Source organism: Pleurodeles waltl, chromosome 3_1 (assembly GCF_031143425.1).
Source record: "Pleurodeles waltl isolate 20211129_DDA chromosome 3_1, aPleWal1.hap1.20221129, whole genome shotgun sequence".
Taxonomy (NCBI): Eukaryota; Metazoa; Chordata; class Amphibia; order Caudata; family Salamandridae; genus Pleurodeles; species Pleurodeles waltl.
The window spans coordinates 1,781,445,439-1,781,473,209 of NC_090440.1; the positions used below are offsets into that span (position 1 = coordinate 1,781,445,439).

Sequence of the window (27,771 nt, forward strand, 5' to 3'; positions counted from 1 at the left end):
AACCCGCTCCAAAAAGCCCTCCCCACACCAATCCAGTTAACTACACTTAATTGCCTACACTCAAATCCAGTCAACCCACCCCGATCCCATCCACCCCACTCCAGTCCATTCCAATCCACCCCATTTAATCTACCCCACTCAATCCAATTCACCTAAACCCACTCCAGTCCAATCCACTCCAAACCAGTCTACCCCAATTAAATCCACCCCAATCCAATAGAACCCAAACCAATACACCCCACTCCAACTGAATCCACCCCATTTCAATCCGCCCCACTCCAATCCAATCCAATCCACCCCATTCTGTCCACTCCACTCCAATCCACCCCACTCTAATCCACCTCACCCCATTTCAGACCATCCCACTCCAATCCAATCCACCCCACACTGGTCTAATCTACCCCACTGTGGCCCAATCACACCACTCTAGTCCAATCCACTGCACCCCAGTCCAATCCACCCCACTCCAGTCCAATCAATCCAATCCACCCCACTCCAATCCAATAAATCCAATCCACCCCACTCGAGATGAATCTAATCCATCCCAATTCACCTCACTCCAAACCACCCTGCTCCAATCCACCCACCCCAATCTAATGTACCCCAATCCAATCCACCCGAATCCAATCCACCTCACTCCATTTCAATCCACCCCACTCCAGTCCACCCCAGTCCACTCAATCTACCCCATTCTACCCCAATTCAATTATCCCACTCTACTCCAATCCAATCCAGCACACTACCTCAATCCACCCTATTCCACCCCACTCCACGACACTCTGTCACTGAACTCTACTCCTCTGTACTAAACTCTATGACACTGTAGTCCCCCTACTACACTCTACGACACTGTACTCCAACAATCCACTCCTCAGCACTACGCCCCCACTCAACTCTATAACACTCCACCCCACTAACTTTTAGTCATGCCGAACAGCAGTACACTGATGTACAACAAGGGAAAAATACATTGTCAAGCCAATAACTCCTGTACAGGCGAAACCTGTTGGCTTTGCTAATGCTTGTTACAGACCTGCTGCCGAGTTATTCTACATAAATGTGAGTTGCAGCGATAGCCAATATCGACGAGCCCTACTCATTTTCTAGAGTTAATATTCTAAAGCTTGCCACAACACATGCAAACAGCATCTCCGTTGCGGGTGTTTACATGTGTTAACACATTAAGGCCAGACCTTTTAGCATCGTTGTCACTTATCTGCGCTTTATCAATAACATGACAACTAACGTTTATCAAGATAACACGGCCTTTATTCTGACAACATAACCCTAAGCTCAGTTAAAGCACAGTAACCCTTCATTCACCTCCAGCACTCCTGAAATTTCATTTTTCATTTTTTTAATGGACTTGTAAATTATGAATGCTAAAATGCTGGCTTGAACGATGTTTACTCCGCTGAGATCACTCCCAGATACAGTCTGCCCTCTGGCTGAAGCTATATTCTTTAAGAACCTGATGTAAATTGGCTGGTTCTGTCAGATCTCTTTTGATCATGGCTCATTTGGCAGAGGCTCAAGGAAATTGGCCCTTTGGAGTATTCTGCGAAAACAATGTTAATGTGCTTACTTCAGATTCAAAATTATTTCAATTTTAAAACTCAAAATAGGCTGTTTGCCTTGATTTATGTTTAGAGACATGAAAGCGGCATACAGAAAGCATCTTGTGTTTTTCAAAACCATTTGTGAGGCTTATTATCAGAATCCCTGTCCCGTGTAATACATTATTCAAAGTTACCACACTGAAAATATATCAATTATTTAGTCATTTCCTTGCAACTTCAGCTACCATGCCAAGCACAGAAAGTTTGACAGACCATATTGATAAAAAAAAAAAACAACAAAAAAACCATCAACTAGCAAAAGCTGCACGCTCTTAATTGACTGAAAGAAGACAAAGTCGCAATAAAGCTCATGAAGGGAAACCACGTCGGTTTTAAGGTAATTTAGAAGATATGACGGATATTGGTGCGCATTTAAGGACACGTTGTGTTGATGTATTTATTCACAGTTATGTTGAAGGAGGACACCAAATGTCATAGGTCCCCGAGACTTCCAGAGCGCTCACTCCGCACGTCCGGCGTATCATTTCTGTGTTTTACGTAGTCTTTTACGTACAAATCCTACAATTGTTCAAAAATATGTCAAATAAAAGCGTTCTCACTGGACGGGCAACACACCCGTTTTCCTTTAAAATAACGACCCTCTACTGGCACCCATGAGAGAAGAGTAGTGGTTTGCTGTCCCCTGTTTAGGAATAAAAAGCACTTTGAAAGTATTTTGATGGGGAGGGCGACATTTCCAGTGATTCTTTTTTGAGTGGTGACACAGTGCCTCAGGGATTGTCAGGTGTAGCACACGCTGACTCTACATAGTGCACTAAAATGAAGTACACTTTGCAGAGAGTCCAGTGGAGACCAATGGGTTTCAGAGGCAAAAGAAGATAGGACTAATGCTCTATTTGTGGTAGTGTGGGCGAGCATTTAGGTTTATCAGAGGGTAGTGCTAAGCATTGTTGTACTCACGGGGGCAATAAATGAGACACACACTTAATGAAGAAATCAGAGACCGATTTAGGAAAATAACAATTCATTTATATAGAACTTCGCAATAAGGTAAGTAGACTTTCAAGCATAAACACCTTGCAGTTTTTCAAAAACAGACAAAGTGCAATTTTCTCTCAATGTTATCTTAAGGAGGAAAAACAACGTTCAGCAAACATAGGGTTAACAACAACTTACAAAGCTAATCTAAATGAATTAAGATAGGTACTGGGCACTGATCAGAACCACACCAACAGGTCACACAGGGTGGCACTGGGGCGACTGGGTGCAGAAGTGCAGTAAGACGTCGGATGCCCAATGGTTTCCTAAGGGAGTTTGATCCCCATGAAGACAGGCTGCAGGCTCTGGCTAGGAAGCCACCAGGGGACAACAAACAGTACACTTGGGGTGCTCGGGGACGTGGGTGCACCTTTGGTCATCTTTTCCCATGCTGAGGGCCAACAGATGCAGGGGTGTCGTTAGGCGTTGGGTTTTCACTTCTGGGAGCACTTTGGTCAGGGAGTCCTGTGTGTTGAGGCTGCAGGTGTCGTAGGAAAGTCTGGCAGGGGTGGACCCAGGATGAATGTGGGATCATAGGAGTAGAGTGACACCGATGGCACTGATGACCAACCTCAGCTCGGGTCACGGGTGCAGTGGTTGCTGGAGCTGTCAGGTTTTCTATCTCCACAAGCCTGTGGGAGAAGGGGCCTGCGTGCAGAGGCTGCAGGCATCTCTGAGAGTCCAGAATGGGTGAGACTACTCTGGGCAGCTGGGGACCCACGCTGGCACCATCGGTTGGCTTCACCTTGGGTCGTGGATGCCAGGTGCAGTGGTCACTTCTGGTGTTGGGTTTCCGGATTTCCAGCAGCTGCAGTCTTTTCTTTTGAGTTTTTTGTTGCAGGGCAAGTCTGGTGCCCACAAGTGACTTGAGTCTTTTTTGAAGGCTGGATGAGTTGTCTTCTGGTGAAGGAGCCCTTAAGGTCAGCAGGCAGGCCAGAGGAGCTGGTTCCAGGTCAGCTGCTGCTTCTTTTCATCTTCTGTGGGTGCAACTCATCTTTGTCAGGGTCTTCTTAGGCTGTCAAAATCTGAGTTCTAGGAATCAGGGGTGCCACCTAAATACTCAGTTTAGGGGCGTTACAGGGAGTGTCAGGCAGTAGCCAATGGGCTGACAACCTTTAGGGTGACTACACCCATCTTATGATCACTTCTGCTGGGAAGTGTACATAACCCTAACCCCAGTGGCCTAATTCCTTCCAAACAAGATGGAGGAATTTAAAAAGCAGGGTCCACTTTAGCTCGTCCACCTTAGGTGTGGGACTGGCATGAAGTGGGCACTCTTCTTAATTGAAATAATTTTCCTGCCTGTGCTGCTGCCAAAAGTGGGGTCAGGACAGGGGGTTGGTCATCTCCACGATCTGGAGAGACCTGGGTTGCATTACAAAGGATGCAAGGCCTTTGAAGCGCCACGCCTTGGAATGTCCATCCTGCCTCTAGGAGAAGGTCACACCTCTGCCCAGAGAAGCCTGTGTCTCAGGCCCTCAAGTGCGCTAGCTCTCATTTTGGGGGGCTAGAAACGCATCTGTGGTGGCTGAACAGGTTAGGAACAGTCAGTCAGAACACTAGTAGCTGGTAGCTTTTCAGGGGCACCTTTAAGGTGCACTCTATGTGCATTTCTTAATAAATCCATCACTGGGGTCAGTGATAGTGTAGTATTCTGAAATGTTTGATACCAAACATCCCAGGATTCAGAGAAGCCATCATGTAGCTGGGGAACTCGTAATAATAGCTGAGGCATAACTGCCCAGGCATCTAAGTCCTCACGTGTGCCTTGATGCACCCTGCATCAGGGGTGACTTACACCTGGCACATGTAGTGATAGGGGACCTGGCACACAGGGTTGTGTGACAGGCTGTGTTTTCAATTGAGCCTGCACCAACACACTCATTCTGCAATGGCAGCAGTGTGTGGGTTAAGTGAGGGGTCCCTGAGGATGGCACAACTGGTGCTGCAGCCCTGAGAGACCTTCCTTAGTACCCAGACCCTAGGTCCCAGGGCTGTCGTTTACTAGGGACCTACTGTGGTAGCTAAAGAGTTTGTCAATTGTGAAAAACAACTGTGCAGTTTTGGGGAGATAGTTCGAGAACTGAGGACGTGATTAGCAGGGACCCAGGGCACTAACAGTCAAAGTTACATCAGAAACTTGGCAAAAATTGAGGGCTAACCATGTCAAAAATTGTGCTTTCCTACATTACCCTCTCCAAACTTTACCCTAGAGAATCTTCATCTTCCAAGTGGAAGAACCTGGAAAGGCCATCTGCATTGGCATGGTCGGTCCCAGGTCTATGTTCTACTGTGAAGTCCATTATCTCTAGGGAGATGGTCCACGTTAACAGTTTGGGAACTGCGTAAGCCATCTGAGAGGCCTGTGGTCAGTTTGAAGAAGAAAGTGAGAACCAAGCAAGCATGTCCCCAACTTCTTCAGGGACCAAACCACAGTGAAGACTCCTCTCTCAATGGCACTCCAACGCTGTTCTCTGGAGAGTTAACCTCCTGCTAATAAAAACAACAGGCTGATCATGGTCATTGTCATTGATTTGGGACAGGACTGCTCCTATCCCATGTTCAGAGGCACCTGTCTGCACAATGAACTGCTTGATATAATCTGGAGCTTTGAGAACAGGTGCTGAGCCCATTGCCTCTTTCAGGGTGTCAAAGGCCTCTTGACAGCTTATTGTCCACTTTTTTGGCATTTTCTTGGAGGTCAGTTCTGTGAGAGGGGCCACAATGGAACCATACCCCTTCACAAACCTCCTGTAACATCCAGTCAGGCCAAGGAATCCCCTGACTTGAGTCTGGGTTGTTGGAGCTACCCAGTCCAGAATTGTCTGGATCTTGGCTTGCAGTGGTTGAACTTGGCCTCCACCTACAATGTGGCCCAAGTATACCACATGGTCCTTCCCTATCTGGCACTTGCTTGCCCTAATAGTGAGGCCTGCCTTTTTCAGAGCCTCAAGGATCTTCCCCAGGTTGATCAGGTGACCCTGCCAGGTAGTGCTAAAGACAAGTATCATCTATATATGCTACATTAAAGTCTTTTAACCCAGCTAGGACTTTGTTCACCAACCTTTGAAAGGTGGTAGGGGCGTTCTTTAGTCCAAAGGGCATGACAGTGAACTGATAATGCCCAACAGAGTGGAGAATACAGAGTTTTATTTTGCTCCAAGGGTCAGACCTATTTGCAAGTACCATGATGTGAGATCAAGAGTACTGAGATATTTGGCTGCCCCTAACCTGTCAATTAGCTCATCAGCAATAGAAATGGGATGGGCATCAGTTTTTATCAAAGCATTGAGACCCCTATAGTCCACACAAAAGCGCTTTTCTTTCTTTCTTTCTATCGTAGGAATGAGGCTTGGGGACTAAAACCAAGGGGCTGGCCCAGGGACTTTCAGAGTTCTCAATGACTCCCAATTCTAGCATCTTGCTGACCTCAGCTTCGATGCTCGCTTTGACATTGTCAGACTGTCAGTAAATTTCGTTTTTGACAATTAAGCTGTACCTAGTGTCCACATCATGTGTACAATAGGTAGTCTGACCAGGAGTCAAGCAGAAGAGCTCAGCATACTGCCGTAAGACTTTCTTACAGTCAGCCTGCTGTTGTCCAGTGAGGGTGTGTGAAAAGACCACTCCCTCTACTCACCCATCTTTTAGATTGCTGGAGCAGAGATAAGCAAGAGAGGTTCACTTCGATTCATGTCCCTCATCAGTGACCACAAGCAAGACCTCAGCTCTGTCATGATAAGTTTTCCAGCGGCTTACATTGATTACTCTCTTGGGATTCCTGCAACTGCCAAAGTCCACTAGATAGCTGACTTCCTCTATCTTTTCTAGGATGGGGTAGGGTCCACTCCACTGGCCTAGGAGAGCCCAAGGTGCCATAGGCTCCAACACCCATATCTTCTGCCCGAGTTGGTATACAACCAGTGCAGCTTTTTCATCAAACTACAGCTTCTGGAACTCTTGGCTGGCCTCAAAACTACTGAAAGCTTTTCCATGTACTCAGCCATCTTGGAACGGAAGCCAAGCACATAATCCACAATGTCTTGCTTGGGCTTTCCGAGGGGTCTCTCCTATCCCTCCTTCACAAGACAAAGGGGTCCTCTTACAGGAGGCCCAAATATAAGCTCAAAGGGAGGAAAAACCTACTTCCTTCTGTGGAACTCCCCTGTAAGCAAAAAGCAAGCATGGAAGTAAGACATCCTATCTCCTGAGTTTTTCAGGGAGCCCACCAATCATATCTTTCAATGTCTTGCTGAATATCTCAACAAGGCCATTGGTTTGGCGGTGATATGGGGTGGTGAACTTAGAGGTCACCCCACATTCAACCCACATGTGTTTTAGGAAGCCAGACGTGAGGTTTGTACCTCTATCTGACACCACCTCTTTTGGAAAGCCCACTCTGAGGGCCCAGCTAATGTAGGGGCAGTAGTAGTTCTCAGAGTACTTGCTTCAGGGTACCCGATTGCATGATCCACTACAACCAGTATAAATCTGTGTCCTGATGCTGTCAGGAGGGTCACGGGGAGTGACAATGTCAATCCATACCCTTTCAAAGGGAACCCAAACCACTGGTAGTGGAATTAAGAAGGCATTTGAGTGACCACCTGTCTTGCCACTGGCTTGACAGGTGGCACAGGAGCTACAAAAATCCTTCATCTTATGCGACATGCCTGGCCAGTAGAAGTTGTTTAATGACCTACTCAATGTTTTTGCCTGGCCAAGATGCCCAACTAAGGTGATATCACAGGCCAAAGTGAGGAGAAACTCTCTAAACTACTGAGGCATTACCACTCTCCTAGTGGCAGCAGGTTTGGGGTCTCTGACCTCAGAGAATAGGAGTTCCTCCTCCCAACAGGTCCTGTGGGAGCCGCTGATATCTCCTTTTTCCTAACCAGCAGCTTTAAAAAAAAATATATATCTGTTTTATTGTGTTCAACACATGTAATCAGTTACAAATACAAATATCAAAAACTGGATCTGAGCATTCCATTCTCCAAAAGTCAGTAGCACAGTCAATTACTGATTAATTGCAAAAACTTTCCAAGGGGTTGCAGGCAATACACTCACGGAGTAAAGTAGTTACAAGGTACAATACAATAACAGTGTCACTTACGGCTGCTTGCATATTTTGTGTGGATCTATTCTATTGCACATCTACCCCCTCTGCTCGTTATCCCAACCCATTACAAGCATGTGTGTCTATAAGGCTTGGTTATTATAAATCTGTTCACCCATGGGGATTTAAGAAACTGGGTATAGACAATTTGTTGTTTGTATTCCGGGGACCGCAACATCAGCACATTTCCATATAAAATATACGAAAGGCTCCTTACAACTGCTCGGTGCCCCCCCCCCACTCTGTGCGAAAGCACCCAGCGCCCCACCCCACAGGCATAACCTTCATATTTCTTTATTTGATGGCGGCCGCTCATCATTCTTAATTTCCAGTATAGTGACACGCGTTTCCCAAGTGTCATGTCCCCTGTGTGCCTGCTCCCTATCCCGCAATGCCCACAGCACCCGGGACTCCGTCTGAGCCCAGCGCAATGTTATGATACGCCACCCGTGGAGGTCCGGGCCCTGGGTCCCTTCCAGTTCATGGCAATCAACCTTTTATACAAGATAAATGCCAAGTCGGCAAACCTATGGATATAAATGTGTTGTTTATCCCTGCTCCGTATCCCCAAGAGACAAGATCTCGGTTCCAGTGGGAACGAGTGTTCCGTAATGTCAGTAACGTCTGCCACTATGTCATGCCATACTATCTGAAGGGGCCCACATTCCCATACCATGTGGTAAAAATGAACCACCAGGGAGCCACATCAGGGGCACGCCGGACGGGAGGCAGGGTACATGCACTGAATATGGGATGGGGAAAGATATATCAGGTGGATAAAATTAAAGTGGGTATACCGGAACCTGGGGTTTCGCGATACGCGTTGTACCTGCTGAAGGGCAAGCAACCAATTTCCGGGAGTCAGGGCACCGGGAGAACTGCGTTCCATCTCTGTCTCGCAATCTCCAGTCTGTTACCATCCCCTCCATTTAGCGCTTTGTACAAATTTGTAATCACTTTATTGAGGCTGTTATCTGAGAGCAAATAATGTAGTGTGGGAGAAGTAATAGGTTCCTGATCGCCCCTCGTCCATGCACTTCTTAGGTCTCTGATGGCCTCAAATGACATCAGGACACCATCATTAAAACAATCACCCACTGTTTCTATCCCTGCTTCCGTCCATGGGTCAAGAAATTGAGACCCAAGCAAACGTATGCCACCCTGTATCTGGCCCAGGGGAATGAGGGGTGAATATGGGGAACCCTTTCCTCCCTTTTGCACATATCGCCTCCAACAGGCATGAGCTGCACTCAATAAAGAGTTGCTGGTGTTAAATTTCACTGTACGATCCGTCAGCCATGTATAAACAGGAACACCTTGCAATTGTGTGCAGACCCACAGCGCCTCCAACAACCCAGGTCTGTGTATCCAATACAGTATCCATTGCGATTGTGCTGCAGCATAATAATGTTCATAGTTCGGGGCACCCAAATGCCCCTCACACAACGGACATTGCAGAGTAGCAAGTGCCACACGTGTTCTCCCAATCTCCCATATGAGTTTCGACAGTAGTCTATTCAGTTCGTGGAAAAAACTCCTGGGCACTACTATTGGCAATGCAGCAAAGTAGTAAAGGAACCATGGGAGCACTACTATATTTGATACTGTCACCCTGCCCAATGGAGACAGAGGGAGCGAGCACCAGAACCGAAGCGAACCCTTCATGGAGCTCAGTGCGCGCGTCCCAAATTGCCATCCCTTAAGTCCTCAGGTTTATGATATATATGCTCTCCCAAATATTTGAACGTGCCATAACACCACTTTAGCCTCCCCACAGGAGAATTCGTCCTTACCCTCGCGGGCAGAACAGTCAAAGGGAACAAGCAGGATTTAGTCCAATTGACCCTCAACCCCGAAATCTCTCCATATGCATCCAAGAGGGACATTACTGCAGGTAGCGTTGCCCAGCCATTCTCCAGGTAAATGTATGCGTCATCAGCATATAATGAAATAACATGATGTGTTCCCATTCGGCATATCCCCCATTGCTCGGCCAGTGCTCACAATCGGATCGCCAGTGGCTCCATTGCGATGGCAAATAGCAGAGGCGATAGGGGGCATCCCTGTCTAGTTTCTCTGCCGATGGGAAAGCTGTCTGATATTAATCCTCCCGTTTTCACCCTAGCCGTAGGCCCAGTGTAAAGGGTCTGTACCCACCGTATTAAGCCCGGCCCAAACCCCATACCATGCATTGCAGCGAATAAAAAAATCCCAGCCTAACGTGTCAAATGCCTTCTCAATGTCCAACGACATTGCCACATTGTCATATGCCTCAGATGGAGTGTCGCCAATAATACTTAAGAGTCTGCGGATATTCAGGAACGTATTCCGCTTTGGCATAAAGGCATTCTGATCTTCATGGATTAAGGTGCGTATTATAGGAGCGAGTCTGTTAGCCAACACCTTACCCAGAATTTTGCAGTCTAGGTTAAGGAGAGACAGCGGTCTGTATGACCTCACGTCCGTAGGATCACGAACCTGCTTGGGTAGGACCACAACCAATGCCTCTCTTTGAGACAACGGGAGTATCCAGCGGGTCCACGCTTCCTCGAACACTGACAAAAGATGCCGCGAGAGGTGTTGTGCATAAGTGACATAGTATTCTATCGGCAAGCCATCTGTCCCCGGGGTCGTATTCCAGGCTATTTGTGCTATGGCTACGCCTATTTCCTCTATTGTCCGGGGTGTGTCCAGTGCTGCTGTGTCCTCTGCCGACAACTGCGGAAAAGGCGATCCGCTAAGAAAGGCCTCTAATTGCCAAATATCACATGTCGTTTGCCCCCGATACAGCCCCAAATATTATTCCTTGAAAGCATTATTGATTGCTTCCTGTGTGGTGGCCAAATTTCCGTCGTCTAGACGTATGGCTCTAATAGGGGTCTGTTGCTGGTCCTCCCTCAGTAGCCATGCTAGCAATCTCCCCGTGCGGTCGCCCTCCGTCTGTAGACACGTGAGGTGATAATTATAATTGTGTCGAAGAAGGTGTTGATCCGCCTCCTCATTTATCCCCTGCTTGGCCCGAAGAGTTTCAAGCGACACCCTATTTTGTGCAACTGCCACCTCCAGGGCCCGCAGCTCTTTTCCCAAGGTAACGACCTCAGTGTGCAATGAGCGACGCGCTCCCCAAGAGGCCGAAAGACAATGACCCCTCACCATGACGTTATGTGCTTCCTAATCAGCAGCTTGCTGTTTCATGGCCTTCAAGAGAGGGACAGGTTCTCTGTCCCTCGCACACATCCTTCCTAGAGGGCCCCACTGATCCTAGGAGCTCTGCTGTGTAAGGCTCAACTTCTGGAGGCTCATTTCCCTCTGGGGCTGTCAGGTGTTCTCCCTGAGGAGAGGGAACCTAGTCTGGTGACTGATTGGAAGCTGCCTTCCCAGACTTTTTGCCTTTCCTCTTGGTAGGTTGGGCCATTATTCCAGACCCAACTTTAATTTTTCACCCTGCGCCTTGCTTTGTGCTGTTGTTTTTACATAGACTAACTCAGGGATACCCAGCATGAATGCATGGCTTTTCTTTCTACCTCAGTCCATGCTGAGTACTCCAGATCAGTTCCTAGCACACATTGAATAGAGACTGCAGGAGATACCACCACCTTCTTCTGGCCAGTAACACCTCCCCATTCTAAGGATACTATCGCCATGGGACGCACCTTAGCCCGATTATCAGCATTGAGGACTGTGTATGTCTCACCAGTCAGATACTATTCTGAGGACACTAGTTGCTCAGTCACCATGGTGACACTGGCACCAATCTCTCTCACTGCTTCAACTTGAATCCCATTTATATGAGGCTGGGCCAGACAGCCAGGGAAGCTACATACTCCGTGCCATAAAGTTGCCTCAGTAGGGTCACTGACATGGTCAGGGCCTACTTGGAATCCGATCTGGAGACTTACCACTGTATTTACTGGAGGTGCACTACAAGCATTTTTTTAGGATAGTTAGGATCTCCAGTTTGGTGTCCATTGACTTGTCAGGTATGTCACTAAGGTGGTCATTATGAGTTTGGCGGTCCTGCTCCGCCACAGCGGTGGTGGTGGTAACACTGCCAAGAAGTGGCGGAGCAGGACTGCCAAATTATGATCATGGCGAGGAATGGGCTGCAAAGCAGCCAGTTCACCGCCTGTAACGCTGGGGCAGTGGAACCACTGGGCTAAAGGTGTACCACCTTCGGCCCGGCAGTCCACCTTATACCACCAACGGTATTATGAGTCTCCTTTCCGCCAGGGATGTCCTGGCAGCAACCCCGTCAGGGAATCCCTGGCGGAAAGGATACTGGTGACAGGAATTAACATTCCTGTCGCCAGTAAGCAACTCCCCCACCCACCCCCAAAACAGCCACGATCCCCCTACCACCCCCGAACCCCATAGACCCCAAACTCCCCCACCTCCCAAACCCTGTACATACCCCCATCAACACATGCACACACACTCACACATTCACGTGTCCATGACACCCCCCAGCCACCGCTGACACACATTCACACAGATACATGCACACAAACACCCTCCACTCCATTCATACACACTTACACCCCCATTCATGCACACAACACTAAACACCCCCCACTAGCCCGGCGATCACCTTACCTGCTTTCAGTGGTTGTCCGGGAGGGAACGGGGTCCATGGGGCCTGCTCCCCCAGCACTGCTCCATCACCACAAAACCGCCACGCCCATTACAAAGTTGTAATATGGCGGGCGATGTTGTGATGACGTGGTGGTGCCAGCGGAGCAACCTCCACTAGGTCGTCGACCGCCAGTATGGATGCTGGTGGCTTGCCGCCCAAATTATGGCAGAGAGCTTCCAGGAGTCATAATATGGCAGTCTTAAGACCGCCATCACTGGCGGTCTCCTGGCCGGTGTGACTTCGGCAGTCAACTGTTTTTATCGCCTTAGTCATAATGAGGGCCTAAGTCTTTCTGGGTATCCCAATTTTTACCCTTGTACCCACACTTGGGCTGGGAGGAGTCTTGGGGCCCACCCTCCTGCGCAGGTTTTTGGGGGCCTTTTGAAGACTCCTTGTTTTGGTCTTTGTCTTGATTAACCTCGTTCCATTAAAGGGGAGGCTTTTTGAAGTCTTTTTTTTTTTTTTTAAGTCTTCCCCACCAGTGGAAGTTTGGTCATCCTTATTTTGATCCAGAGGTCGGCCTCCTTCCCCAGTTCTTGATGAAAAGTGGACCTATGCTACCACGTACTGATGCAGCTTTTCCCGCACACAATTACTTAAAAGATGTTCTTTCATTACTAAATTGTAAAGACCTTCATAATCATGCACATTGTTACCTTCAAACCAGTCACCTCGTGTCTTCACTGAGAAGTCCACAAAATCAACCCACGACTGACTCTGGGTTTTTCGAGTCTCCCTGAATGTCATCCTGTATTTCTCAGGAGTAAGACCAAAGACCTCAATCAAGGTAGCCTTCATGAGGTCATAGGACCTTGCATCTGCCTCATTGAGTGTAGGGAGTCTATCCCTGCACTTTCCTGAGAACAGTTCCCACAGAGGAGAACCCCAATGCTATTTAGTAAGTTTTCTACTCTGTCCTTAGTTCTAAAATTGCTGCCACCATCCACGGTTACTTAACCGAGTTCTCTTTTCTCTTTTTCTATTGCTAGGATTCTGTCTTCCAGGGCAAGTCTCCTAGCTAATCTCTTTAAAAGCATCCCCTCTTCAGAGAATGTCTCTCTGGACCTTGAGGAACCTGAGTCCTCCTCACTAGGGGTATGTGTCTTAGCACCTGTGGAACAAGTTCTACTCTTAAGTGGTGGAGGGTCCAGTTCTCCCTCACTTGCATAGGGCTGATCTACAAGGTCTTTGCCTTCATCTGAAGGAAGAGCCTGCATATGCTTTGCCATTAGCACCTGGAGCCTTTCAATGGTAAGGTATGAGCCAGTTTTTATTTTGTATCCTTTACAGGGGACCCTTAACTGCTTGTGGGAAAGCTGAAGGTAAGGGGTGATGCGGAGCTCCACAACCCTGTCCTCTGAGGTACTCATTATTTTACTAAAGTTGGGACCTCTTTGAGTTAGAGAAAAAATCCTAACACAGGTTTTTGCAGTCTGAACTAAAGTAAGTTTTTTAAACGTTTACTGTTAAGCTACAGGGACGTAACCAGGGCCCTAACAGTATTTTCAAGAATTTAGAAAAATATCCAATTCAAAAAATGCAATCTAAATAAAGGCAAGTTTTGGATTTACTTGTGTAGTAGCTTATTGACAAAGTGGTATCAGCAAATGCAAAGCTGCAGACCCCACCACTGTGCCACCAATGTAGGAAGTTGGCTCTCTATGTGGTGCACTAAAATGAAGTACACTGTGCAGAAAGTCCAGTGGATCCCCAATTGGTATTGCAGAGGTAAAAGTAGATAGGACTAATGCTCTATTTTTGGTAGCATGGGCGAGCAGTTAGGCTTAGCAGAGAGTAGTGCTAAGCATTTGTTGTACTCACAGAGTTAATAAATGAGACTCACACTCAATGAATAAATCCGAGACCAATTGAGAAAAATAACAATTCTTTTTATATATGTTTCAAACCCAAGATCTTTGTAATCCGGTAAGTAGACTTTCAAGAATAAATACTTTGCAGTTTGAAAAATAGACAGTACAATTTTCAGAGTTGTCTCAGTGTTATCCTATGGAGGAAAAACAATGTTCAGCAACAAGCACATGGTTGCCAATGACTTACGAAGCTAATCTCAGGAAGTTAAGATAGGTACTGGGCACTGGCCAGAACCACACCAGCAGGTCACATCGGACAGCACTGGGGCGGCCGGGTACAGAAGTGCAGTAAGGCATTGTCTGCCCAATGGTTTTCTATGGGAGTTTGATCCTTGAGAAGGCAGGCTTCAGGCTCTAGCGAGGAAGCCAGTTGGAGACAACAAACAGGTAGGGAGCAGACTTGGGGTGCTCGGGGATGTGGGTGGACCTTTGGTCCTATTCTCCTGTACCCGGGGGCGACGGATGCAGGGGTGTCTTTAGGTGTCCGGTTTTCACATCCAGGAGCATTTGTGGCCATGTGGTCCTGTGTGTTGAAGCTGCAGGCTTCATGGGGGAATCCGGCAGGGGTGAACCCAGGGTGGACTCGCTCATAGGAGCCAAAGGACCTCGTTTGCACCATTGACCCTCCTACGTTGGGGTCAGGGATCACAGGTGCAGTTGTTGCTGGAGCTGTCGGGTTTTCGCTCTTCAAAAGCCTATGGAAGAGGGGACCTGTGTGCAGAGGCTGCAGGTGTCTCAGGAGAGACCACACTAGACTCAGTCTCTGGTTAATTGGGGACCCACTTTGGCACCATCGGTTGGCTTCACCTCAGGCTGTGGATGTCGGGTGCAGTGGTCACTTCTGGTGTTGGGTTTCTAGGGTTCCAGCAGCTGCAGAGTCTTTTCTTAGGAGTTTCTTGATGCAGGGCAAGTTTGGTGCCGACAGGAGACTTGAGTCTTTGTTGAATGCTGGACAACTTCTCTGGGCACAAGTGGTATGAACTGAAAGGTGTGCAGGAGGTCAGAGCTCTACTCAATACAAAAAGTGTCTCTGAGCAAGAGTCGCTTTGGAAACTCCTTTGCGCATAACTGACGACATTGGGTGTTTGCTGGTGGTGGCAAACAGAGCTAACCAAGGCTCTCCCCACTGCTGAAAGAGATAATGCACCGCCTCCGAGGGGGAACGCCATTCGTGATCCTCAAGGCACAACAGGAGGCCATGAGGCCCAGCAGCCTTAGAGTCAGTCTAACCGAAACCCATAATACAGGCTGAAACATCAGTAACATCTGTGGGTAGGCAGGACGAGAATGTGGAATTATGCGTCCTGCAAGTCCAATGTTACCATTCAGTTTCCTGGGTCCAGGGAAGACAGGACCCCAACAAGTGTGAGCATTCTGAATTTCTCCTTTTTGAAAAAGAAATTGAGAGGGTGCAGTTCAAAGATAGAACAAAGGCCTCTGTCCTTTTTAGGTTCCAGAAAGTAGGAGGAATAGCAACCACAACCTACTTCTGGTGTCACCACCCTCTCTCCGTGGCTCCCATGGCCATGTGAGCTGCCACTTCCTGTCGAAGTAAGGAGAGATTATCCTCCATCAGTCTGTCGCACGTTGGTACCATGGGTGGAGAAGTAGTCACAAAGGGTAGAGGAACAGTCATGAACGGGAGGGAGCAGCTCCTTCGAACAATCAGGAGAATCCAGCGGGCTGATGTTACCAACCTCCAGTGGTGCAGGTGATGGCGTACCCTACAACCCACTGCTTGGCCATGATGGTTTGATGAGGTGGGGTGGAGGTGTGCTGGTCCTACCTCTGTCTGCCCGACCTGCAGGGTCTGGAGGTACCGTGTCCGCAATCACACAGAGGCTGGGGGGGCTTATGTGTCTTGCCTGTAGGTAAGGACGCTGTGGGAAGCCCCTTCCATTGGGGATGAAAGGAGCTAAAGGACGAATGGGGTTGGCAGGGGGCCATGGAAAGGCCCATGGACCTGCTGTAGCTCTGCAATGCTTGAAGCGCTCAAGCACTAAATGCGCCTTGTCTACGAAGAGACAAGAGCCATTAAAGGACATGTCCATAAGCAAGGTTTGGACATCCTCTGAAAAGCCCGTTGGTTCTCTCAGCCAGGCGTGGCACAGTAAGGCCATCAACAAAGAAACCGCTCTGCCTAGTGAGTCGGTCGCATCCAGACCACATCTGATCATGAACTTGGCTACATCTTTCCTGTCTGCCATAGCTAGGGAGAGTATGGCCTGAGGCCTCTTCTGGAACCATGGGCAGCACCTGCGAAACCAAAATCCCACAGTGCATAAGAGTAACTGCCCAAATGGCACACGTTATTCATGGATGGCAGTGCCAATCTGGCAGAAGAAAACATTTTCTTTCCTAAGGTGTCCAGCCTCTTGGATTCTATATTTGGTGGAGTGGTAGGGAATGCACCAGGGTTTTTATGGGAAGTGGTGGGTTGAACCAGCAAGCTCTCCAGGGTAGGGCGCTGCATGAGGAAATTGGGGTCCCCTGGGCAGGGGTGATGTCTGTAGGCAATTGTCTTGTTCACAGGAGCCCTGGTGCTGGGTTTGGACCAGGTCCCACGCAGGGCGTCCGTAAGGGCTTCATTAAAAGGGAGAAGCAGATCCAAAGGGGTCACTCACGGCTGAAGCACCTCTGTAACAACGTTAATCTTGGCTGCCACGGAGGACAGGTTGAGGTCTAGGACCTCAGCCGCCCTTCTCACCACCACAGCAAAAAGAAAAACAAAAACAAAAAAAACTCCCTCCTTCTAAGCCATGGGAGGAGGAGGGACCATGCCAGTATCTGGGGCGGTGTCCAGATCACTGGTGTGCGCCAGTTCCTCAAATCAGTCCAAGCTGGGCTCTAGGGACTGGTAATCCTCAGGGTCCAGTGGCCCCTTCCAATCATCCCCAAGTCTTAGCCTGTAGGAATAGTATGTAAGCTGGGTTCTGGTTGTAGTACCCCCTACTTGTTTTTACATGGTGTCTGCATGTCTTGGACTGTAGTGCACTGGGATCCTACTAACCAGGGACCCAGTGCCAGTGCTCTCCCCTCTAAATTTGGTTGCTGGTAATACTTGTGTTCCAATGTAAGTCCCTAGTATATGGTACTTAGGTACCCAAGACATGGGTACACCAGGGGTCCCCCATGGGCTGCAGCAAGTATTGTGCTACCCATGGGGGACCCATGCAAACTGTGTCTGCAGGCCTGCCATTGCAGCCTGAGTGAAATGGTGCATGCACCCTTTCACTACAGATATAAGGCTTGCCTTGTATCCTGGTCACTGAACTTAGACACTGTAAGTCACTTCTCTGGTAGGCCCTTCAGCCCAAGGGCAGGATGCCTGTCCATAAGTGTGAGGGTAGCCCTGCATGAGCAGGGTGCACCTACAGGCCCCAGGCTCCATTTCATAGACTCTGTAAGTGCAGGGAAGCCATCCTAAGGTATGTAGTGGACACTGGTCAACATGAGTGATCCAACTACACAATGGCTTCTCCAAACATAGACATGTTTGGTATCAAATATGTTGTAATCATGCAACTACACGATCCCATCGCTAGCTGCATGAGACCATGTACTCTGGGGGGTTCTTTAGATGACCCCCCACCAGTTCTGCCTGTGCAGCCTTATGGGATCAAGCTGCCAGCCCATGCTGCTGCTGACCCCAGACACTGTTCTGCCCTCCTGCTGGCGAGCCTGGCTCAGGCCGGAGAGGCAGAACAAAGGATTTCCCGCAAGGGAGAGGTGTGGCCACCTCCCCCTGTGTATTAGGTGTCTAATGGCTGGGGTGGTGTGGGCTCTGACTGCCACCAGACTGCTTTGAAGGGCACATTTGGTGCCCTCCTTGCATAGTCTGGTTTGCACCAGTTCAGTAACCCATGATTCCCGCTGTGGCGCAAAACTGCATAAAGGACAGGGGAGTGACCACCCCCCTGTCCAGCTCCTCACCTAGGGAGGTGCACAGATATCTACCAGGTGGCTACTTGATTCTGCCATCTTGGAAACAAGATGGGCAGAGGCCCCCGGGAGCATCTGACTGGTCAGGCCAGGTAGATGACGTCTCTGACCCCCTATGGTAGGTGGGTCAATTCAGAGCGTGACCAACCCCCTCATATGGTTATTTAAGGGCTCCATCACAGGGGCCTCAGATTTGTTGAGCAAGACTATTAGGAACTCTCTGCAAGACATCTTCTGCTCCAGGCATCTGGAACCGCTGCTGGTCTGCATTGGAACCGAACAAGTCTGCTTTTGGTGGGAAGGCTCCCATTGCAACATTGTTTCTCCAAATCCTGCAAGAATTCTGCAACATCCCAAGGCTGTGCATCCTCCAGGGTCACATGGTCTCTGTTTACACCTGGAAGCACGAAGGAATCTCCCTTGGAGTGAAGGAGTCACTCCCCTGCATCCGCAGGCACCTCAAGACAACATTGACTGGCTGGTGGAGTCTGCTATTCCATGGACATCGAAAGGCTCTGCATTACAGATGGTATGTCTGTGGTGTCCTCTGGGTCCTACTTGTCTTCTGACCAACTTGGGAGACTGTGGGGCCCTGCTCCTGCCACTTGACTGGAGCCCCTGTGCACCGCGACTGTTGCACTTGCCAAGACTTGTTGACTCTTCCTTCAAGAGATCTTCAGGAGCCAAGAAGCCCCGGCCCCCAGTACTCTGCAAATCGAAGATCAACCCCTGTCCTGCAACTCCTGCGATGTGGGACTTCCGTTTTGTTGTGCTGGTGAGGCCTTGTTGCGACTCCCTGTAACCATCGCCTGTGGGTCACTCGTGGGGGCTCCAATAACGTTTGCTAGCCTTCCTGCATGCTGAGGGCCAGTCCTGACTCCCCCTCAAGGGTAGAGTCCCCTGGACCTTGCTGGTCCCCAAAACTCTGCAAAACCTTCTTCAGCTCCTGCTTGCATTTGCCTGTGCTTGTTGGTGACCTGACTGGTCACTGACCCTCCTGCAATCTAGCGACCATCGAGGGACACCTCATAGATGACTCCTGGGATCTCCTCCAGCACCTCGCAGCTGGACTTCTTCCTCCACCAGCTTGCAGGAACTTCACCCCTAAGAGGGTGGGCATTGCCACCTGTACCACCTGGGCAACTCTACAGATGCTAGACTCTGTTCCCTTCCTTTTCAAGTCCTCCATATCTGGAATCCATCCCTGGATTTCATCGGCCTGGTCCACGGGTCATGACAGCAGCTGGAAAATCTGAGGCTTCCACTGACTTCAGAGAGAGTCCCTTCTCACCTCTGTATCTGGGTCCCCTGGTGTAGGTACTCAGTCTTGTGGGTATCTTCGGTTGAGTGCACCCTCCAACCTTCCTCTTGTCTGTTGGTTTCCTCGGGGTCCAATGGGAAGGGTCCTGAATCCCATGAACTCCAACCACTACTCCCTGTGCTAGTCTATGGGACGACAGGGTGGGTAACTACCATGCACCTTCTCGCTGGGGACACTTATCATACTTACTTCTGGTGTTTTCATCTACCCCCTGGCCATATCTAACTACCACACTTACTATAATTGGGTTCACTATTCTACATTTCACTTTCTAAGTATACGGTTTGCACCCCGTGCCTGGAGTATTAATGCTATTTTTGCTGGTTATTTTATGTATGCATTGAGTTTAAGATATCTCCATAGGGAGATATACCAATGCTAGTCTATTAGTAGTGTTGTAATAAAGAATCCTTTATTTTTGCAACACTTGTGTGGTTCTTTCTTGTGAGTGAGTAACTGTCTGACTACTGTGGTATTGCAAGTGCTTTACGATCCTTCTGGATAACCCTCATCTGAAAGCAAGGCTCTCATCGGCGACGGGTGATGCCCCTCCAGGGTCCCAATAGGACTCTGTGATAAGAGTGGCAGAGTGGGTGTGACAGTGCCGGGAGGATCGAGATCGGGATGAGCTTCGGGGAAGGTTGAGGTGGTATGACTGGCACAGATACATCTGTGGATCCAAGGGGCCTGATTGGCACCGAGGGTGGACCTTCCAGCGGGAAACTGGAAGGGGCCCCTCCTGACTCCACAGGGACCAAAGGGACGGGCTTCTCAAATATGAGGTACATGGCCACAAAAACTTTGCAAGGTTCGGAGGGGGTTGCTCCAACTCCCAGAAACTCAGTGAGGTGCAGAGCTGGCCCAGGCGCACATTCAACCGTGGAGTCAGGCCTTGAATGATGACGTTCCCTTGTTTTGTTGGATGACTGCAACGGACGGGGTGAAGTCAAATAACTTCTTACTCTGCTTTTTCTTGTGTGACTTACCTGAACGTCCGGACGACTTCAACTGCAATGAATATCCATAGCTCTGTGACTGATTCTATGATCTTGCTTTCAAACTGAATCGAGACAGTCGGGCATCGTACGTCGAGTGAAAAAAAGTTTGAGGGACCACTCCCTCAAGACCTTGGGGTGCATGGCACGGCAGTCTGCGCCGGACTTCGCATTGTGGTTGCACTCCAGGCACCAGAGGCAAACAAGATGCGGGTCCATCACCGACATCTGCTGGTGACAGGCACCATAGAGCTTGAAGCCAACTTTTCTAATGAACTAACCTGTCACACCAGGAGAATGATCTAAAAAAACCTTGACAAAAAGTCAAAGAAAGGTCAGTCAAAAAATGACTGGAGAAGCTCTCACCAGATCTGTGCTGACTAGCGTGAAAGAAAAGAACTGACTTCAGTGTGCTGGGCGTGGCACCTATACAGGCACAGTATATGTCACTTTTGGCGCGGATGCCGGCACACAGAGCTGAAAGACATCACCTACCCATGCGCAGGGGTAATGCTCAAGAAAAATTTCTGGATCCAGTCTGACAACTAGGGATAATTCTAAGTTGAGAAATCAGCGGCTAGAAGTCTCTATCAGATCCTCTATCCAGTGCAGAGTGTCGCTAAAACATTTTCAGGATCCAGTTTTAGCACCTGGTGAGATTCACAATGTTGACTCGGGAGCTAAAAGTATCTCTCAGAATATAAGGTACAAAAAAACAGCTACACCACCTTTACCAAAGGGATGCTCACTGCAAACCATTTCTCTGTACCAACCAACCCTCCCTATAAGACTACTTGGAACACTGTAGAAATGTGCACGATGGGCCGCTAAACAACTATGAACTTTGTCACTTGTTAACTCTGAAGATAGAATAAAGTAGGTGCATACTACTCTCTTGGATCACTATTATGATAAGGTAACTTCGAATCCCTCATATAAGCAGTCATAAAAGCACAGATGCTGACAGAAGATATCCTTTAGAGATTAATGTAATTACTTTTCTAATATAAGACCAGCGAGATGGATATTTGTGTAGATGTGTTCTGAATGCAAATCTCAAACATCGAAACACTTCCTCACTATTGCAGAGAAGCCAACAAAGAATTCCTAGAAAAGAAGACAGTGAAAACATTAAGACACTTGTTTAACAATAAATTGTTTTTTAGTAACGCACATTTTTGATTAATAATATAGCTGCACTAATGAAAAGTTTTTATGGAGCTTTTTTCACAGACATGCACAACGGGTAACGCAGAGGTATCCAACACACACCAGATATCTACTTTCACAAAGCATACACTCATCCATATATTTAACATCATGGACAATTTAACACTAAGTCCAATTTCTCTTTGTATGGATCCTAACCTGAGCAAGTGACGATGTTCTTCCTTTCTTTAATGCAGATGTAGCTTCAATTTGTTGGGCTCCACTGTTCCTAGATTTACATTTATAGCAAGTCCATGTTGTCTGCCCATTTGATTCGATTCCACACTCTTTATTCAGTAAGCAGAGCGAATGGTAAAGGTGGCCACAGCTGGAGTTAAAAATAAATCTCATTTATTGTTTGGTTAGCATTTTGTTTTGTCATAGTTGCATCTGGCAAATGCTACATTACTGGTAGAGCATTTTATAAACCACGATCAAACATCTTAGGCACTAGTTATCTCAAACACTGACTGGTGCCATTAACTGGTAGGCTCAAGCGATATCTGATCTTAGGCCTACCTACTCAGTTCCACATTGAAACGTCTTCAAATTAGCATTACTAAAGTTTTACAGATACTCTTAATAAAACAGTAAAACAACATACAATACATTACTTCTACTTCACAAAGGCACTTGCAGGTTTCATACCCACTCCAGGAACCACTAACAACTTTGCATCTATTATTTTAATGACGAGACCTGTAAAATCACAGAGGAAACTTCAATACATGTTTTTATGATAACGTGGCAAATGTTTTAACTGAGTTTTAATCTGATATAAGCAAGAGTACGATGCAAATGTAAAAAACAATGTCCTGCATGCCTAATATAATGTTTTCTCCTTTAGTATACTTATGAGAAACTGGCACCACTTTGTATGAGACCAGAATTTGCTTCTTGAGCTGTCAAAAACAAGTGTGTACAACTTATAAAAGAGTTACACGCTCTTGCACGTGTGCAAGATCACACAAGATTGCACGTGCACATCAGTTCTCTTCATAAGCAACATCATTGCTGCTGATTAGATGAGGATTGTGAGTTTTGCTAAAGTGAGAGAAGCTAGGACACGAAAACTCTCATCACAACAGAGTTAAGTTTACGTTATATCTCTGAAAAACTTTAGTTATTATTTTGAAGTTATTGAACAATAATTAACCAAAGACGTGATATGCAGCTCAGGACAATGTCGGTATTTGTCTTATAGTGTATTTAGTACACATCTTTAGAAACCTGGTACTGAAACTTACATCACATGAGGCAGGATGTAAAGACAGTGAAAGATGAAAGCCTCAAGTTTCAAGAAGCAATCTATATATTCAGTACGGTGCACACCAGATATCCCTGCATAATCCTGTCCAGGGATTCAAGGCCATTTCCCTTTGCAGTTCTATTAAGACTTCACATTTGTGGAAATCCTATTCTTCACCCCGCTAGCTGTCCACATTCCCCTCAACCAATGGGACACCAGAAAGGCCCTCCAACATCATTTGGTGGTTGTCCTGGGTGTCCATGAATCCCTCAATCATATCCTCCAACGGTCCCAAGGTACCATCCACATTCTCATCCAATCTCACCTGACAGAGCCTCTGTAGTATCCACCACAGCCCATTTAAACAGGTCTGCTCTCCAGGATGAAAGCTGGGGTGTAGATGAGGCGAGGCAGTGAATGGCTAGCCATCTCTTAGAGAGAAGTAGTCCTAATGCTGCAAATATATACCACATTTTTTGTGCCCTGTTTTGGTGTGTTTATTTATCCCAGTAAGCAGTGTTTAATGTTCATTTCTAATGACAGTGCCGTCACCCCTTTAAGCCCCTGCAGCACTGTGGTACAATAGGGAACCAATCTGTCGGGGGTCCACATAATGAGCACCGAGAATGCCAGCCTCTACCACACCCCAGGCATAGCTCAGAATTAGCTGGAAAGATGATATGTAGTTTCAGGCGCGTAAGAAAGGTACCTTGAGCACCACTCTGGACATTTTTGCATATAGAAAGAAATGTCCGGGACCTGAATGAAAGATCTGTTGAGCGTCTTCAAAAGTAAAGAATTTACCATCAATATCTAGGTTTCCCAGGGTATGGTATTCCTCCTCAACCCACGACCGCGTGGACATCAATAACTATTTGTTTAAAGGATCTAAGCCACCATATATTCAAAACCTTGGCGTTGGGTCGACACTGCATGATGTATCTGACTCCCTCTTCCTGGGACCCCACAACCTGTCGTACTAGAACAGTGGGCGCTCTTGAAACATGCGAACCACTCATAAGTCAACTAGGGAAAGCATTATCCTCTACCAGTCTGCTCAGGAGATCATTCTCTCAGTTTGTGCCATCAGCACACCACAACGCAGCATACTGCAAGAGACCAGCCATACAGTACAGCTGTACACTGGGTAATCCCAAATCACCACTTTCCTTGTCTAGTTTCAGGGTATTAAAGCTAGCCATACTTAGCCTAACAGACCAGGGAGATCAGAAGTGTCTAAAGGACCAAGAAGCATCTAAAGGACCAAGAAGCATCTAAAGGACCAAGAAGCTCTCGAGAACAGCGGCCCTGTTCAAGAAACTGCAACTTTTGGAAACAAAGAAGCAACTTTTAAAGACCACACATTTCCCGTCAGAAGCGTGAGACTTTCCACTCTGCACCCGACGCCCCCGGCTCGACCTGCGGAAAACTAACTCTACAGGGAGGACTCCCCGGCGACTGCGAGCCCGTGAGTAGCCAGACTTGACCCCCCAGAGCTCCCACAGCGATGTCTGCAGAGGAAATCCAGAGGCCCCCCTGACCGCGACTGCCTGCTTCAAGGAACCCGACGCCTGGACACCACACTGCACCCGCAGCCCCCAGGACCTGAAGGAACCGAACTCCAGTGCAGGAGCTACCCCCAGGCGACCCTCTGCCTAGCCCAGGTGGTGGCTACCCCGAGGAGCCCCCGTGCCTGCCTGAATCGTTGAAGAGACCCCCGGGTCTCCCCATTGATTCCTATTGAAAACCCGATGCCTGTTTGCACTCTGCACCCGGCCTCCCCTGTGCCGCTGAGGATGTACTTTCTGTGCCTGCTTGTGTCTCCCCCGGTGCCCTACAAAACCCCCCTGGTCTGCCCTCCGAAGTCGCGGGTACTTACCTGCTGGCAGACTGGAACCGGGGCACCCCTATTTCCATTGAAGCCTATGTGTTTTGGGCACCACTTTGACCTCTGCACCTGACCGGCCCTGAGCTGCTGGTGTGGTCACTTTCAGGTTGCCTTGAACCCCCAACGGTGGGCTACCTTGGACCCAACTTTGAACCCTGTAAGTGTCTTACTTACCTGTGAACTTAACATTTACTTACCTCCCCCAGGAACTGTTGATTTTTGCACTGTGTCCACTTTTAAAATAGCTTATTGCCATTTATGCCAAAACTGTACATGCTATTGTGATAATTCAAAGTTCCTAAGATACCTGAGTCAAATACCTTTCATTTAAAGTATTGTTTGTAAATCGTGAACCTGTGGTTCTTAAAATAAACTAAGAACATTTATTTTTCTATATAAAAACCTATTGGCCTGGAATTGTCTTTGAGGGTGTGTGTTCCTCATTTATTGCCTGTGTGTGTACAACAAATGCTTAACACTACCCTCTGATAAGCCTACTGCTCGACCACACTACCACAAAATAGAGCATTCGAATTATCTCTTTTTGCCACTATCTTACCTCTAAGGGGAACCCTTGGACTCTGTGCACACTATTTCTTACTTTGAAATAGTATATACAGAGCCAACTTCCTACATTGGTGGATCAGCGGTGGGGTACAAGACTTTGCATTTGCTGGACTACTCAGCCAATACCTGATCACACAACTAAAATTCCAAAAATTGTCATTAGAAACTGATTTTTGAAATTTGAGCTATTTTTCTAAATTTGTAAAAGTCCTGCTAGGGCCTTGTGTTAGTCCCTGTTAGCATTTCTTTTAGAGTTTAAAAGTTTTGTAAAAGTTTGGATTAAGTTCTAGAGATAGTTTTAGATTCTTATAAAAGTAGCCCAACTTTTAGAGAAATAATGTCTGCTGCAGAAGAGATGGTGGTGGAGCTCAACCTCACCCCTTACCTGCATCTTAGGATCTCAGAGTTAAGGACTCTGCAAAATCAAAAAGATAAAAACTGGATCAACCCCTACCAAAGTACAGCTCCAGGAGCTCTTGGCAGAGTTTGCTAGAGACAACCCCTCTGAAGACACCCTTACAGAGGGGGAAGCTAGTGATGTGGAGGAGAATTTCCCACCTCCAGTCCTAATTAGGGAGACCAGGGTTCCTCAAACCCTGACTCCACAAGTGATAGTCAGAGATGTTGCTTCTCCCACAGGGGAGTCCAACAGCTCTGGAAGCATTGAGGGCAGCCTCAAGGAAGATGACCTTCTGTTAGCCAGGATGGCCAAAAGACTAGCTTTGGAGAGACAGCTCCTAGCCATAGAAAGGGAAAGACAAGAGATGGTCTTAGCTCCCATCAATGGTGGCAGCAACTTAAATAGGGTCAGAGATACTCCTGACATGCTAAAAATCCCCAAAGGGATTGTAACAAAATATGAAGATGGTGATGACATCACCAAATGGTTCACAGCTTTTGAGAGGGCTTGTGCAACCGGAAAAGCAAACAAATCTCACTGGGGTGCTCTCCCTTGTGAAATTTTCACTGGAAAGTGTAGGGATAGACTCCTCACACTCTCTGGAAAAGATGCAGAATCCTATAACCTCATGAGGGCTACCCTGATTGTGGGCTTTGGATTCTCAACTGAGGAGTACAGGATTAGGTTCAGGGGGGCTCAAAAATCCTCGAGCCAGATCTGGGTTGATTTTGTTGACTTCTCAGTCAAAACACTGGATGGTTGGATTAATGGCAGTGGTGTAAATGATTATGATGGACTGCACAATCTGTTTATGAAAGAACACCTTTAAAGTAATTGTTTCAATGATAAACTGCATCAGCATCTGGTAGACCTAGGTCCAATTTCTCCCCAAGAATTGGTAAAGAAGGCAGACCACTGGGTCAAGGCTAGGGTGACCAAGACTTCCACAGGGGGTGACCAAAAGAAAGGGGTCACGAAGCCTCCCCAGGGGAAGAGTGTTGAGACATCCAAGGGGAAAGTAAAGAGTCTTCTACAGGGCCCCAAATACCTGCTCAGGAGGGAGGGTCCAAAGCCTCTTAACAATCCAATTTTGGGTGCAAGGGTAAAAACTTTGATCCCAAAAAGGCCTGGTGTCGTAGCTGTAATCAGCAGGGACACCAAACTGGAGACAAGGCCTGTCCCAAGAAAGGTTCCACTTCTACTACTACTCCAGTTAGCACTGGAATAGCCAGTCTCCAGGTGGGATCAACAGTGTGCCCAGAGCAAATCAGGGTCCACAGTGAAGCTACATTAGTTTCTGAGGGTGGGGTGGACTTAGCCACACTGGCTGCCTGGCCCCCTAATATGCAAAAATACAGGCAGCAACTCTTTATTAATGGGACTAGTGTAGAAGCCCTGAGGGATACAGGGGCCAGTGTCACAATGGTGACAGACAAACTGGTTTCCCCAGGACAATACCTGACTGGACAAACTTATCCAGTCACCAACGCTGACAATCAGACTAAAGTACATCCCATGGCTATGGTAACTTTAGAATGGGGGGAGGGGTCACTGGCCTGAAACAGGTGTTAGTCTCCTCTGCTATCCCAGTAGACTGTTTGCTTGGAAATGACCTGGAGTCCTCAGCATGGGCTGAGGTAGAACTCAAAACCCATGCGGCCATGCTGGGTATCCCTGAACTGGTGTGTGTCAAGACAACGGCACAGTGCAAGGCACAGAGTGAAAAAGAGGTGTTGGAGCCTGGAATAATGGCCCAACCTTCCAAGAGAAAAGGAAAGAAGACTGGGGAACCAGCTTCAACACAGAAAAAGAAAAAGAACCTCTCTTCCCATGAAGAAGTTCTGCCTTCTGAGGGAACTGAGCCCATGGAGTTGGAACCTTATCAGGTTGAACTCTTAGGCCCAGGGGGACCCACAAGGAAACAGCTGTGTAAGGGGCAAGATACCTGTCCCTCTCTTGAAG

General features: G+C 47.8%; 1 protein-coding gene across 3 annotated transcripts in view; it reads right to left on the reverse strand.

Moving 5' to 3' along the window:
- VPS8 (VPS8 subunit of CORVET complex) overlaps positions 1–27,771 on the reverse strand; it is a 1,496,959-nt gene that overhangs the window by 145,419 nt on the left and 1,323,769 nt on the right. For all 3 annotated transcript variants that reach the window (XM_069225817.1, XM_069225815.1, XM_069225816.1), the window contains exon 43: positions 21,865–22,033. In XM_069225817.1, the coding sequence (XP_069081918.1) occupies positions 21,865–22,033 (169 nt within the window). The remainder of the gene's footprint in view (positions 1–21,864; positions 22,034–27,771) is intronic.